This window comes from Trachypithecus francoisi, unplaced genomic scaffold, assembly GCF_009764315.1.
Source record: "Trachypithecus francoisi isolate TF-2019V2 unplaced genomic scaffold, Tfra_2.0 Lachesis_group21, whole genome shotgun sequence".
Taxonomy (NCBI): domain Eukaryota; kingdom Metazoa; phylum Chordata; class Mammalia; order Primates; family Cercopithecidae; genus Trachypithecus; species Trachypithecus francoisi.
The window spans coordinates 39,834,294-39,850,168 of NW_022681467.1; the positions used below are offsets into that span (position 1 = coordinate 39,834,294).

The window sequence follows — 15,875 nt, forward strand, 5'->3', positions numbered from 1 at the left end:
TTATTTTTTTGACACAGTGTCTCATTCTGTTACGTGGCCTGGAGTGCAGTGGTGTGATCATGGCTCACTGCAGCCTCGACCTCCCAGACTCAAGTGATCCTCCCACCTCAGCCTCTGAAGTAGTTGGGACTATAGATGAGTGCCACCATGTCCGGCTAATTTTTGTATTTTTCTTTTTTGTAGAGATGGGGTTTCACCATGTTGCCCAGGCTGGTCTTGAACTCCTGGGCTCCAGCAGTCTGCCCACAATTGGCCTTACTGTTATTATTTTTATTAGCTTTATGGAAAAAAGTCCACTTCGGGCTTGATTCTTCCAGTGCACATTTTGGGGACGGGATTAATAAAGTCATCAGTGGTTCTGGAACTTCTTTGAGCCAGAGATGACTTGGAGAATCTGAGACTATGTGAGAAAATGCCTCCCAGAAAAACACAGATAGTCTTGCACATATGTTCATATCACGCCTGAAGTTTCAGGGTATTTATGGGTCTCTGAGGCCAAGGCAAGGGCCCCAGGACCAAGAACCTCAGAAAACAACAAGCACTAAAGACTCTAGGAGGCCTGGAGCCCGTGAGTGTCTTGGTGGGAACAGTCAGCCACGCAACAGGCACATTACTCTTTCAGGGCTGGGGCGTGTGCGTGTGCTTTAAGTCAGCAGCTGTTTTTAGCTTTGCTATATATGGCCAGGGGAGGAATGAGGGCTATAGGAGAGGGGAGGGGTACCAAGCAGCTTACAACAGGGTTTGGAAGGCCAGAGCTCCTGCACCAGCCCCACCTTCCCCTTCCCACGCGAGAGCTGGAGAACTTATCCTCAGACCAAAGAGAAAGCCTAGAGGACAGGGAGGGGTCTGCGAGATGGGAATGGCAGGGCTTTGAAGAAGATGCCAAGTCAAGTCACCTTAGAACAATGAGTGTCAAAATTTTTGGACCATGACTTGCAGTAAGAAACACATATTACATTGCAAAACACACATAAATGCAGACACTTTTAAACACACACACTCACACATGGTGTGTGTGCGTGTATATGTGTATCTCCCCAAGTGAATAAATATTTCAGAAAATAATACTTTATCTTATTCTCTGTGAAATACTCCGATACTTCTCTATTCTGTTCTGTTCTTTCCTTTTGAAAAATGCAGGTCCTGACCCATTGAATTGACTTCACCATCCACTAATGTGTTGACATCTCCAGTTTAGAAAACTGCTGTTTCCTTTGTAGCATTTGACTGCCAGAAAAGGAGGCAGCGGAGAAGCCCTCTGAACCTTTGAGGATCAGATGCAAGTTTCAGCTTTATCTCCTAGCTGGTGGCAAGTTTTGGACCTCCCAGCTTTTGCATTCTCTGTCCTCTCGTCCTGGAGTCTCCCGCCGCCCTTGTTACCTGGCTCACTCCTGCATGTATGTCGGGACTCGGCTTGCAGCTGACTTCAGGAAGCCTCCCTGAATGCCTGAGTCTGGTCAGCTGCCCGCTCTGGCTTTGTTACTCCCCTGTCTGTCCCTACCTAGCATCCAACACAGAACTGCAGGACAATTTCCTGTTAGATTTGCTATGAAAACAGGGAGCGTTTTCCTTCTGCTTATTTCTACACTACAGGTGTAGCATCGTGCTAGCTGCATCATAGTCACTAAATAAATATTTTACTGGATGAATCAATAATAAGTAATAGTAATAAGAGCAATCACCATTTACTGAGTACTCATTCATCCCATGAGAAGTCTTTTGAGAGATTAGGATAGGTCCATTTTATAGACAAGGAAATTAAGGTTTGGTGAGTTTAAATTATGTGGCAGGGCCAGGAGAATGACCCAGGGCAGGGCTGCCAGACAGCCGTTCCTAATCACAGGATCTTATTTGTCCACATTCCCCTCAGTGATACCCAGGTTGGGGCCAAGGGTGAGGGCAGATCCTTAACAAACCCTCGGGGGACTGGTGACAGGTTGATTAAAGAGATTTTCCGAAGCAGTGGCCACATCTAATTTTGGAGAGTTGCACCTCGTGTGTGGCTTGGGAAAGAGAATCTGTGAGGTTTCCAGGGCCCCTGGATGTGGGGTCATCTCATCTGGGAGAAGTCTGGGGCTCTGACAAACCAAAGCAGCAGGGCTTCTGGTCACCTGGCCTGAAGAGCTCCTGGGCACACCTGGGATAAAACCCAGGGCCTGCAAAGCCTGTGTGATCCGGCCCAGGCCCACGATGTCTGCACCCCTCGCTCACTCTGGCATTCGTGCTGTTCCTCAAACCTGCCTTGCGGACTTTGCAACGGGATTCCGTCTGCCTGAGGGGACCTACTTCCTCTCCAGGCCCCCCCATCCTGCTTCTGAGACTACTCCATCTAAGAACACCATCCTTTTCTGCCTCTATTAGTTTTTTTCCATAACACTTGTAACTTCTGGAGATGACATGTATGTTTGTTTTCTAGTTTATGCTTCTCCACTGGACAGGGAGCTCCTTGAGGACCTTGTCTTGCTCACTGCCCCGGCCTAGAACTTGCCGTGAAGCAGTGCCTGGAACAGACCAGTAGTACTGGTTGCATGAATGAATGAATGAATGAATTAGATTTTCCTCTTTTAGACATATTAGGAGATGGGTCTATGGTTTCCTATGCTCATTTTGACCCAGAGATTTGTGTCCTGTGACCCACATCCAGACCCAAAACACACACAGACACACACACATGCACATAAAGACACACGCGGCCGGGCGCGGTGGCTCAAGCCTGTAATCCCAGCACTTTGGGAGGCCGAGACGGGCGGATCACGAGGTCAGGAGATCGAGACCATCCTGGCTAACATGGTGAAACCCCGTCTCTACTAAAAAATACAAAAAACTAGCCGGGCGCGGTGGCGGGCGCCTGTAGTCCCAGCTACTCGGGAGGCTGAGGCAGGAGAATGGCGTGAACCCAGGAGGCGGAGCTTGCAGTGAGCTGAGATCTGGCCACAGCACTCCAGCCTGAGCGGCAGAGCGAGACTCCGTCTCAAAAAAAAAAAAAAAAGACACACGCACACACAGACACATGCACACACAGACACGTGCACACACAGACACACGTGCACACACACGCACACACGCACTTTGGTTTGAAGAGAAGAGGGACGGGAACGAACATTCTACGCATGCCTACAGTGCACCATAGGTAACAGACGCTGCATAAGCACTCAAGGATCATCTCCATTTTTAGCCAGAGAAACTGAGGCTTGCTCTCTGCTGTGTGTCCAGTGCCTAGCACTGTGCCTGGCATAACCATCTGCTGAACTGAATTGCACTAGATTCAGGAGGCTCAGAAAACAGCTCAAGGTCACCCAACTAGCAAGTGGTGAAGCCAGAATCTATGCTCAGGGCTGTTCAGTTCCCAGCCAGTGCTGGGTAGCAGCCATAGGCACCTGCACAAACTCCAGGGACCTCGTTAACATCCAGACACCCACCAACTGGCAGCCCAGATGCAAATTTATCCTGCACCTGAGGCTGCTCCCAATGTGTCCAACGGCTTTGGCTTCAACAAACCTTGCTCCCTGGGCTGGCTGATGCCTTTTCCTGCCTCAGCTGCCCTGATCCCAGCCCCAGTCCCACGTTTCCTGGCCACTGTCAAAAAAAGGAGACACTAGTGATGAATACAATGTCCTACGAATGCCTTCTGACACCAAATGTCATTTGTAAAAATTAGCCAGTTATGAGTTATCTGTGTCATTTCCTCTTTCCAATGCAGCTCATTAGGAAGACTTTATAGAATTATCCTGCATCAGAAAGAGTTGGAATGACCATTCAAAACTGCAGCCAGCAAACTTTTGCTATAAAGAGTCAGGTAGGGCGGGGTGTGATGGTTCACACCTGTAATCCAAGCACTTTGGGAGGCCAAGGCAGGTGGATCACTTGAGGTCAGGAGTTCGAGACTAGCCTGGCCAATGGGGCAAAAACCCATTTCTACCCAAAAATACAAAAAAAAAAAAAAAAATTAGCCGGGTGTGGTGGCAGGTGCCTGTCCTCCCAGTTACTCGGGAGGCTGAGGTAGGAGAATCACTTGAACCTGCGAGGCAGAGGCTGCAGTGAGCTGAGATTGTGCCACTGCACTCCAGTTTAGGCTACAGAGTAAGAACCTCCCTCAAAAAAAAAAAAAAAAAAAAAAGTCAGGTAGTAAATACCTTAGGCTTTGCAGGACAAGAAGTAAAATTGAGGATGTTACGTAGGGGCTTTCAAATAATTTCGCATGCCAAAAAATATTGTTCTTCTTATTTTTTTCAATTATTCTCAGCTTATAAGCTGTGCAGAACTGGCCAGTTCGGCCCACGATCTATGGTTTGCTAGGCCCTAATTTAAAGCAATACTTTTTAAACTTTGCTGTGTATAAAAATTGCCTGATAAACTTGTGAAAGCAGCGTTCGGGCCCATATGCAGAGATTCTGATGAGAAGGTCTGGCTGGGCCACTGAATTTGCATTTCTAACTGGTGGATGGGTGGTGCTGATGCTGTCCCCCCACCGCCCACATTTTGCGTGGTACTGATATTCTAAAGTGTCCCTTTTCATAGATGAGGAAACTGGCCTAGCTAAGTGATATGTCCAATGTTACACCCCGTGGACTAGGTAATGACGGCTGCTCTGCCACTCCACAGGGCTGTTTTGCCACAGAAAACTCCTCTCTGTTTCTTTAACCCACTACCACTCTCATGCTTCTGAGCCTTTGTCCTCACTCCTTTCTCTGCCCCACGCCCACCCTCACAAACGTAACTTTCCTATAGAGACCAAGCTCAGGCGTCAGCTCCACTTAAAGTATTTCCTGACCTCCTCAAATCTCAATGCTGCTTTCTGTAACAGCATCTGTACATACTTGTGTATAATGTATATAATTGTTTGCCTGTATGCCTATCTTTGTTTTTTGATTTTTCGTTTTCTAGAGATGGGGATCTTGCTAGATCGCCCAGGCTGGTGTTGAACTCCTGGCCTCAAGTGATCCTCCCACCACGGCTTCCCAAAGTGCTGAGATTACAGGTGTGAGCCACAGAGGCCGAGAATTGCTTGAGCCGAGGAGTTTGAGACCAGCCTGGGCTACATAGTAAGACCCCATCTCTACAAAAAAGAAAAAACAATTAATTAGCTAGGCATGGTGGCATGTGCCTATAGTTTCAGCTACTCAGGAGGCCGAGATGGGAGGATTGCTCGAGCCCAGGAGTTCAAGGCTGCAGTGAGCTGTGATTGTGCCACTGCACTTCAGCCTGAGCAACAGAGCAAGATCTATCTTTAAAAAGTTTTAAAAAGGAAACACAAAAGGAATGTAGGCCGGGCACAGTGTCTCACACCTGTAATCCCAGCAATTTGGGAGGCCGAGACAGGCAGATTGCTTGAGCTCAGAAATTTGAGACCAGTCTGGGCAATATGAAAAAGCCCTGTCTCTACAAAAAAAAAAAAAAAAAAAAAAAAAAAAAAAAAAAATTAGCCAGGCATGATGGTGCATGCATGTAGTCCCAATTACCAGGGAAGCTGAGGTTGGAGGATCGCTTGATCCCGGAGGTCGAGGCTGCAGAGAGCTGAGATCACGCCACTACGCTCCAGTGTGGGCAACAGAATGAGACCTTGTCTCAAAAAAAAAAAAAAAACAAAAAAAAGAGAATCCATGGATGGATCATGGATGGATGGATGGATGGAAAGATGGATGGGTGGATGGTCAGGTAGATGTATGAATGGCTGAATGGGTAGATGAATGGTTCGGTGGAAGCATTAATGGGTGGGTGGGTAGATGGATGGATGGGTAGGCAGGCAGGTGGGTGGATGGACAGATGGATGGATGGATGGATGGACAGGTGGGTGGATTGGTGTGTGGATAGATGATGAGTGGATAGATGGATGGATGGATGGGTAGATGGGTGGGTGGATGAATGAATACTCCTCATGATCTATTGCTTGAAAATAATTTTCATGGCAAAGTTAAGACTAGAATCCGATTCTGCTAGAGTATATTCCATGGCTGTTTATGTTGGAGCATACCGAACATGCTAACGGTAGTAGTTATATTTTATTGTGTGTTGAGTGTGCACTTATATGGCAGGCTTTGTACTAAGCACTCCCACTAATCCTCTCAATAACCCCTTTATTCATTCCATCTTTACTACAAGAAAATGGATGCTCAGAAAGGTAGAGCAGCTTGCCCAAAGCCACACAGCAAATCACATCCTAGCCCATCTGATTCTGTGCCAATTGCCCAACACCTTTCCCACCCTCCACCAGGGTTTCTCACCCTCCCTGGCCCTGCCCCACCTCTGCAGGCCCCCAGCTGGCCTCACCTCCATCAGCATAGGTCTCGGTGCCATAGCCGTCTTGCAGGCCATTGTTCCAGGTGCCCTCATACTTGGCACCGCTGCTTGAGCTCTGCCGGATTCCGTAGCGTCCCTTGAAGCCATGTGTCCACTCGCCCTTGTAGAGCCAGCGCCCCTTGGTCTCTATGCCCAGCCCATGCCGTTTGCCCTGGCTCCAGTATCCCTCAAAGGTATTTCCGCTGGGCCAGGTATAGACACCTGCCACCTCAAAGCCAAAGTTCCAGGAGCCAGAGTATTCGCCCTGGCCCTTGGGGCCTGTGCACAGTCCGTGCCCATGGGCCTTTCCCCCCTCCCAGCCCCCACAGTACGCCCCACCGTCATCAAAGTCAAAGCGGCCCCCGCTCATCTCATCATAGCCCCTGACAACCTCCCCGTCCTCCAGGGTGAGTGCAGAGGGCGTGGGTGATGCCTGCAACACTCCTCCAGTGCCCTCGGGGGCAGGCCCCCAGACTCACCACTGCGCCCCAGGAGGGGGGAAGCAGGATGCCAGCAGAGGCTGAAAGAGCCCCGGCGCCAAGTCAGCACTGGGTTGGCTAGTCAGTGCCATGCCCAGGAGCCCCGACTCCACCAGCCAGAGCAAGGCTGCCTGCTGGGAAGAAAGCTGGAAGGAAAGGTTCAAAGTCCCCACAAAGCGTCCCAAGTCTGCTTTCCAAGAAGTCCAAGGGAAAATGGTGTGATCTCTTTAAGAAGCCCAGTGAAAGCGTGGGGTGGAGGGGTCCCCAGCCTTTTCAAAGAGGGGAAATTCCCCTCGGTGACAGCCCCCGCCTGAGGCTGGGTTCCCACAGCCCGCTGGCCCCCTTCTCCACCCCAGTGGGTGTGCGGGGCTGTCGGTCTCCCCGCCGCTGCCCCGCCCCCTTCTCCAATCCTGCCCTCCTCCCGGGACGGAAAGGTCAGTGTTGCCCTAACAAGGCCATTGGATCTCAGAAGCTGCTCCCAAAATAACCCCCGGCCAGCCCAGCCTCCTTCAAAGCGGGAAGGAGGGGTATTTCAAATCGTGCCCGTGCTGCAGACCCGGGCAGTGGCTGGAGAGACGAGGAAGGAGGCTGAGAACTGAGTGCAGGCAGCCCAGGGAACCTGGCCTCCCGGGAATAAGAGCTGCCCTCCATTCTCAGAGTCCCCTGGGTCTGCGGGCAGAGAGGGCGCCGGGGAAGCGGGGAAGGGAGGGGAGAGGGAGACCAGCAGAACGCCCAGTCCTGGAACACTGAAAATCCCCCAGAGCGAGGAGGTTGGCAGATCTCAGCCCCATCACCACTCACATGCCCTAAGGGGACCTGGGGTTACAGCACCACTGCCAGCCCCATCAAGGAATCCAGTGACCTAAAGAGAAAGGAATGGAGACAGTTTCACATGTGCTTCCGAAAGCAGAGGAGGGAAGTCAGAAAGAGAGGGGAGGCTGTGGAAACAGAGTCTGGAAGATACACCAAATCTCAGTCCAGTGCTCACGCACCACCCTGAGCTCCTCCCTCCACCCCGGAGAACCTGGTGCAAGAAGCAACCATCTATTCCCTTTCTCTTTCCCCTGAAAGGCAAAGAGAAGGGAGAGGAGCCTGCCCTCCTCGCTGCCTGAGACACAGACTGGGCTTCCCGCTAGCTTCCTCTCCCCACCCCTTGGTACCTCTGCGCCTTTCCTGCCGCAGACCCAGCAGACCCTGAGAGTCAAAGGAGTCCCCTTCCTGTCAACCCAGGGTTGTGTTGTAATGAGGTTCTCTCAGAAATTCTCAAGGGTCATGATTTTTTTAAATTTCCCTTTCCGAGCTGTCTTTTGCTCTAGTGTCCTAGGAGCCTGTGAGGCCAGACTTCAGAAAGCTCTTGGGGCAGGGCCAGGAGAGAAGGGCCTGGGTGGATTCCCAGCCACTCAGGTTCCCACCAAACTCCAGTAAAAAGAACAAATAAATCTCCACGGCAAGAAGCCGTGGCCAGAGCTAATGATTGTAAATCCCAGCTAAGCCCAAGGTTAATGGGAGTGTAGAGGAATTCTGGGAAAGGTAAGAGCCACTAGGAAGATCTGTGTGTGTCTGTGTGTGTGAACGTGTGTGTGAGAGTGTGTGTGTGAACGTGTGTGTGTGTGTGAAAGTGTATGAGAGTGTCTGTGGCGAGAGTGTGTTGTGAGAGTGTGGTGAGAGAGAGAGTGTGTGTGTGTGTGTGTATGTGAAGATGGGGATGGAAGAGAAAGAATTAAGCACAGAAGGTGCTAGAGAACATCAGACAATTATCTGACTTTAAATTTATCTGACATATTTCCTAACCCCATGATAATTTAGGCCACGTAAAGTCACTGCGGAAGTCTTGTTCTTGTTCGGGAAGTGGGTAAACAATGTTCCCTGCTTTCCTTCCAGCGGGTTATCTGTTCTTAGGACTTAGTTCCATCCTTGGTCACAGCCCCTGACCTTAAAGAGCCCCTTCTGTATCTGCATTTCACCACCAGGTAGAGGCACCCAGCCTCTTGGGCTCACTGTTACCGTCTGTTTGCCAAGCTGACAGGGAGCACATAGTGGATAAAGACTGTGTCCTCTGGGTAGTTAGGTGTGAGCCCTGGCCAGGTTGACTGACAGTCTGCTTGCACAATTCACTTCAGGGCTACTCCCAGGGAGTTCTGCTTTCGCCACTTCTCACTGAGGTCTTTGGAGAATCACAAACTTTTTTCGAGCTCTGCTGTCAGGGGAAGAGCATCTCAAACTGGAAGCTAGGGGAGTTTGAGCTGCGGATTCAATATTGTAATCATATGCTTAGGCCAGGCGGCCATTGCTACATCTTAGCAGGGTATTCCACCTATGTGAATTTAACCACTGTTCATTCATAGCAGCTCCCTAGGGTAGCTCCCTACCCAGGGTTACTACACGCAAGAACCACCTATAGAACTTAAAAACATAAAGAGATCCGAGAGCCCCACCTGAGACCTACAGAATTAGATTGTCCTGGGAGAAGACCTGGGCAGTCGAATTCTTTTAAAAGCTTGTCAGATGAATCTGACTCTCATCTCTGGTTAAAAACACTGTAAGTGCCTGGTATAGGGGCTCACACCTGTAATCCCAGCACTTTGGGAGGCCAAGGCTGGAGGACTGCTTGAGCCCAGGGGTTTGAGACCAACCTGGACAACAAAGTGAGACCCCACCTCTACAATTAAAAAAAATTTTTTTTAATTAGCCAGGTGTGGTGATACACACCTGTGGTCCCAGCTACATGGGAAGCTGAGGCAGGAGGATCGCTTGAGTCAAGGAGTTGGAGGCTGCAGTGAGCCGTATTGTTGCCACTGCACTCCAGCCTGGGCAATCCTGTTTCAAAAAATAAATAAATAGATAGATAGAAAATAACAACAAAACCATGGTAAAATTTCAAATTAAGAAACTGTTTAATAACATAAAGATTCATGAATCCGTTTACTGCAGGATGAGTAGTTTTGGAGTTAGATACGTCTTCAAATCCCAGTCCTGCCCCTCACAAGCTGTGTGACCTGGGACCAATTGTTAATTTCTCTAAACTGCAAATTCTTCATCTGTAAAAGTCCCTACCTCAGAGGATTATTGGTATCAAGAATAACAGTATCTACCTTATATGACTGGGTGAGGATTACAGAGTTAATACTGTAAAAAGGCTCAGAACACACTACACATATAATCAGTGTTAGCGCTTATGAGTATTACTCTTACATACTAAATTACTTTTCAGGCTTAATAAAATAGTCATCAAAGAGGGAAGAGAGAACCCTTCCCAAATATTAAATATCTTGACATCGAAGCACTCCTTATTCTCATATTTTAAACTGAAAAACAAAGTTACTGGTAAAGGGATACTATGACTTTGTAAAGTTTAAGTAAGATTCTTTGCCAAATTTGGTACTGGCCTTACCTGCCCAGAGCTTTCTGATAAGTTACCATTTGTCCTGCCTTTTAAACGGGTGCATTTCAGGGAAAGGGAGACCTCTTGTGGTGTTACATGCATTACAACAGACTTTCCTCAGAAAAAGCAAGTTCTTCAAATCCAGTGGAATTTACTAAACTTGAAATATTAGCTGGGCATGGTGGTGCATGCCTGTGGTCCTAGCTACTCAGAAGGCTGAGGCAGAAGGATCGCTTGAGCCTGGGAGGTCGAGGCTGCAGGGAGCCGTGATCACACCGCTGCACTCCAGACTGAGTGATGGAGCAAGATCCTCTCTCAAAAATAATAATTATTATTATAATTTAAAAATAAATAGGCTGGGGGCGGTGGCTCATGGCTGTAATCCTAGCACTTTGAGAGGCCAAGGTAGGCGGATTATCTGAGGTCAGGGGTTCGAGACCAGCCTGGCCAACATGGCGAAACCCCATCCCTACTAAAAATACAAAAATTAGACGGGAGTAGTGGAACCGTCCTGTAACCCCAGCTACTGGGGGCACTGAGGCAGGAGAATCACTTGAACCCCAGAGACAGAGATTGCAGTGAGCCAAGATGGTGTCACTGCACTCCAGCCTGGGCGACAGAGTGAGACTCCATCTCAAAAATAAATAAATAAAAATAAAAAATAAAATAAACTTGAAATAATTATAAACTGGTTGTAAAGGCAGCTAGCCTATTCCCTCTCTTCATCCCAGATCTCTTCCCACTCCCTTGTTCTGTTCCCTGGTCACTTTCTCCCTCTATTTCCTGCTCAACTTCTCAAGCTTGACTGCTTCTCTGGGAGCCTCAAAGGGAGAGAACTGAAAATCCGGAACAAAGAGAAGGACTGTGCCCAGAAATCCATTGGAGTTCTTCTCAGCCGTGGAAGGCTCAGCAGAGCGAGACTCATCGCCCTGGAAGCCTCTCCAGGCAGGTTTCCTGGCTAGACTAGTGCCCTTCCCACATGCTGGCTCCTCCCCCAAACTATGAGTTGTTAAAGCAAGGATTTTCTTCTTTCCAAAAAATAGTGAATAGTGCTGCAGTGAACATAGGTGTGCATGTATCTTCATAATAGAATCATTTATATTCCTCTGGGAATATAAATCAGTAACGAGACTGCTGGGTCAAATGGTATTTCTGGTTCTAGGTCTTTAAGGAATCACCACAATGTCTTCCACAAGGGTTGAACTCACTTACATTCCCACCAAAAGTATGAAAGCATCCTTATTTCTCCAGAGCCTTACCAGCATCTTTTGTTTCCTGTTTGTTGACTTTTTAATAATTGCCATTCTGACTGGTATGAGGTGGTATCTCATTCTGGTTTTGATTTTGCATTTCTCTAGTGATCAGTGAATCAACCCAAATGTCGATCAACGATAGACTGGATAAAGAAAATGTGGTCCATATACACCATGGAATACTATGCAGCCATAAAAAGGAATGTGATCATGTCCTTTGCAGGGGCACGGATGGATCTAGAAGCCATTATTCTCAGCAAACTAACACAGGAACAGAAAACCAAAAATGTTCTCACTTTTAAGTAGGAGCTGAACAATGGAAACACATGGACACAGAGAGAGGAACGATGGGGCCTGTGGGTAGGTTGGGGGAGCAAGAAAAGAGAGAGCACCAGGATAAATAGCTAATGCATACAGGGCTTAATACCTAGGTGATGGGTGGATAGGTGCAGCAAACCACCATGGCACATGCTTACCTATGTAACAAACCTGCATGTCCTGAACATGTACCCCAGAACTTAAATTATTAAAAAACCTGAGTATCTGTTGTACAGTAGGTATTGCAGCTCATCTGTGTCTACCCAGTGCCTGCACATAGTGGGTGCTCCTGGTCTTCCCACCATCTAGCAGCTGATGACCCCTTCTGAAATCTCTTTTCAGTTGACTTCCAGAATCTCTCTCTTGGTTCTGCTCCTACCTTACTGGTTCCTCCTCATCCCCCTGAGTTCTGTACCTTGGGAATGTCCCAGACCTTCATTCTCTGGCTTCTTTATCTACATTCATTTCTGAGGAGGTCTCTAGTCACATGGCTTTGCATAAACTCCCTCTACCGATGACTTTGAAGTCTGCATCCCCAGGCTGCACCACTCTCCTGATCTTCTGTCAGACATCCAGCCACCTACTCGACATTTTTTTTTTTTTTTTGAGACGGAGTCTCGCTGTGTCACCCAGGCTGGAGTGCAGTGGCTGGATCTCAGCTCACTGCAAGCTCTGTCTCCCAGGTTCACGCCATTCTCCTGCCTCAGCCTCCCGAGTGGCTGGGACTACAGGCGCCGCCACCTCGCCCGGCTAGTTTTTTGTCTTTTTAGTAGAGACGGGGTTTCACCATGTTAGCCAGGATGGTCTCGATCTCCTGACCTCGTGATCCGCCCGTCTTGGCCTCCCAAAGTGCTGGGATTACAGGCTTGAGCCACCGCGCCCGGCCCTACTCAACATTTCTAAATATCTCATGAGCATCTCAGATTTGACAATAACAGGCCGGGCGCGGTGGCTCAAGCCTGTAATCCCAGCACTTTGGGAGGCCGAGACGGGCGGATCACGAGGTCAGGAGATGGAGACCATCCTGGCGAACACGGTGAAACCCCGTCTCTACTAAAAATACAAAAACTAGCCGGGCGAGGTGGCGGGCGCCTGTAGTCCCAGCTACTCGGGAGGCTGAGGCAGGAGAATGGCGTAAACCCGGAGGCGGAGCTTGCAGTGAGCTGAGATCCGGCCACTGCACTCCAGCCTGGGCGACAGAGCGGAACTCCGCCTCAAAAAAAAAAAAAAAAAAAAGACAATAACAAACAAAACTCTCAATTTCCACTTGCAAATTTGTCCCTCCAGCCGACTCCAAACTTATTAAAACCTTTGGAGTCAACCTTCATTCCTGTCTTTTTCTCACACCTTAAATCTAGTCCTTCAGCAAATCCCTGAAGGGATTTGGATTAAAATAATTCTAGAACAGGCCGGGCACAGTGGTTCACACCTGTAATCCCAGCACTCTGGGAGGCAGAGGCGGGTGGATCATGAGGTCGGGAGTTCGAGACCAGCCTGGCCAACATGGTGAAACCCCATCTCTACTAAAAATACAAAAATTAGCCAGGTGTGGTGGCATGCGCCTGTAGTCCCAATTACTCGGGAGGCTGAGGCAGGGAGAATTGCTCGAACCAGGAGGCAGAGATTGCAGTAATCTGAGATTGCACCACTGCACTCCAGCCTGAGCAACAGAGCGAGTCTCTGTCTAAAAACAAAACAAAACAAAACCTTCCAGAACACGTATTATCTCCTGCACTGCCAAGTACCTAGTACCAAACCTATTGCCTGACTCACTGCAGTAGCCTCCTAACTGTCCTCTTTGCCTTCCCTTAGTCTGCACACAGTAGCCAGTGCTCTTTCAAAAGGTTAAGTCTCAGCTGGGCATGGTGGCTCATGCCTGTAATCCCAGTACTTTTGGAGGGCAAGGTGGGCGGATTGCCTGAGGTCAGGAGTTCCAAGACCAGACCGGCCAAAATGGCAAAACCCATCTCTACTAAAAATACAAAAAAATCAGCCAGACATGGTGGCACATACCTGTGATCCCAGTTACCTGGGAGGCTGAGACACGAGAACTGCTTGAACCCGGGAGGTGGAGGTTGCAGTGAGCTGAGATTGTGCCACTGCACTCCAGCCTGGGTGACAGAGTAAGACTCTGTCTCAAAAAAAAAAAAAAGAAAAAAAATCTGGTCATGTCTCTCTCCTCTGCTCCCCCAAATGGCTATCTCACTCACAGTAAGAGTCAACACCTTTAAAATGGCCTATCAGGCCCTCCATGATCTGGCCCTACCCATCTCTCTCTGACTCCACCTGCTCAAGCTGCATTGACATCCTTGTGGTTCCAAGAATGCCCCTCCCTCAGATGCCCCCATGGCTCGCTCTCTTACTTCCTTCAGGTCTCTGCTCAAATGTCACCTTATCACAGCATCTTCTCTGCTCACCCCAAATAGCAACCCTATCGGTAGCCTACCCCTTCCTATCTCCTAATTATTCTTCTCTCCATACAACTTAGATGTTCATCACCTTTCTCCACTGAGGACAAGGATATTACTCTGCTTACTGTACGATTCCCAGGCTCTAGTACAGTGTCCCTCGTGTGTTGTAAGCACTCCATATTCATTGAATGAATGAATGAACATTCAATGAAAACTTGTTCAATAAAGCCATGTGGAAATCAGGATGTTACTTTTTTGGAACATCAGAGTGAGACTTAATCCCTCAATCCACAAACCAAATCCATGTTCCTAGATGTATGAGAGAAAGGAGATTCGTTTGGTAAGTCGCATTCACAAAAGAAAGGGACCCTGATGTTAAAGTTGGCCCAATTGGGTCTGAGCAGAGTAATTTTTAACTTCAAGATTCATGTTTTGAGGAAGATTTTGCTGAGATGTAGATAACTTACAGCTTATTCCCACAAATCGGGAATGACTAAACTTTCATCCAAGCTGGATTTTGAGTTAGTAGGTCATTGGAACTCTGCCTTTTTCAATCCTTACACCCCTAACACCTTCGTATGAAAAACATACGTATCATCATTCTCTGGTGATTGCTGCACTAACATACAGCACTAAGCAAATAACCAGACCGCTGGCTTGAAAAGCAAACTAAAAGGGATTTAAAGGCTTAAGAACTCGTCTTAATTCAAAGAACATGTTAAGCCCACTTAAGATGAACTTGAATAGCTCACTACTTAATTACAACAGCTCCACTCCTCTCCAGCTTTTATTTTATTTTTGAGACAGAGACTCGCTCTGTCACCCAGGCTGGAGTGCAGTGGTGTGATCTCGGCTCACTGCAAGCTCCGCCTCCTGGGTTCACACCATTCTCCTGCCTCAACCTCCTGAGTAGCTGGGACTACAGGCACCCGCCACCACACCCAGGTAATTTTTTGCATTTTTAGTAGAGACAGGTTTCACTGTGTTAGCCAGGACAGTCTCGATCTCTTGACCTCATGATCCGCCCGCCTCGGCCTCCCAAAGTGCTGGGATTACAGGCGTGAGCCACCGCGCCCGGCCCAGTTTTTGTTGTTTTTTAAAGGTGAGCCAAAACATTAGTTGTGGAGGTGAAAGCAGGGTGGTACCTTTACAACCAGAAGCTTAAATTTTGGTGTGGGAATCCCTGGGAGTCCCTGATGCCCTTTCAGGAAATCTGAGGTCAACATTATTTTCATAGTACTAAAACATTACAGGTTGACGTTCCCTCATCTGAAATGCGTCAAAATCTAGAACTTTCTGAGCACTGACATGAGGATCAAAGGACCTGCTTATTGGAGCAGTTTGGCTTTTAGGATTACGGAAGCTGAACTGGTAAGCATGTAATGCTAATCTTTCAAAATCTAAAAAAATTCTGAGATCCGAAAACACTTCTGGTCCCAAGTATTCCATGTAAGCAATATTCAACCTGTAGTTGCCTTTTTCACATTCATACTCACAAGTGTACAAAAGTTTGCCAGAGACCACACAATATGCGATATCCCAGAGACTGAATGCAGAAACATATGAGAATGTCTTCTAATTAAGCCAAACATTAAAAAAGATTTGCAAAAAGATAGAACAATGCCACTCTTCTAATATTTTGTTGTTTTGGAAAAGCTATTTTTCATTCAGAAATTGTTAGCTTGTAATGAATTAAATATTTTAAAATTATCTTAAATTTCTAATATGGTAAACATTAAGATATATCCTTTTGGAG

At 47.9% G+C, this 15,875-nt stretch overlaps 1 protein-coding gene across 1 annotated transcript in view; it reads right to left on the reverse strand.

The window, feature by feature from the left end:
• The window catches only part of JPH2 (junctophilin 2), a 77,967-nt gene extending 70,461 nt beyond the window's left edge, over positions 1-7,506 (reverse strand). The window contains exon 1 of the mRNA XM_033186470.1: positions 6,268-7,506. Within this exon, the coding sequence (XP_033042361.1) occupies positions 6,268-6,646 (379 nt within the window). The 5' untranslated portion in view covers positions 6,647-7,506. The remainder of the gene's footprint in view (positions 1-6,267) is intronic.
• Between the last annotated feature and the right edge of the window lie 8,369 nt (positions 7,507-15,875).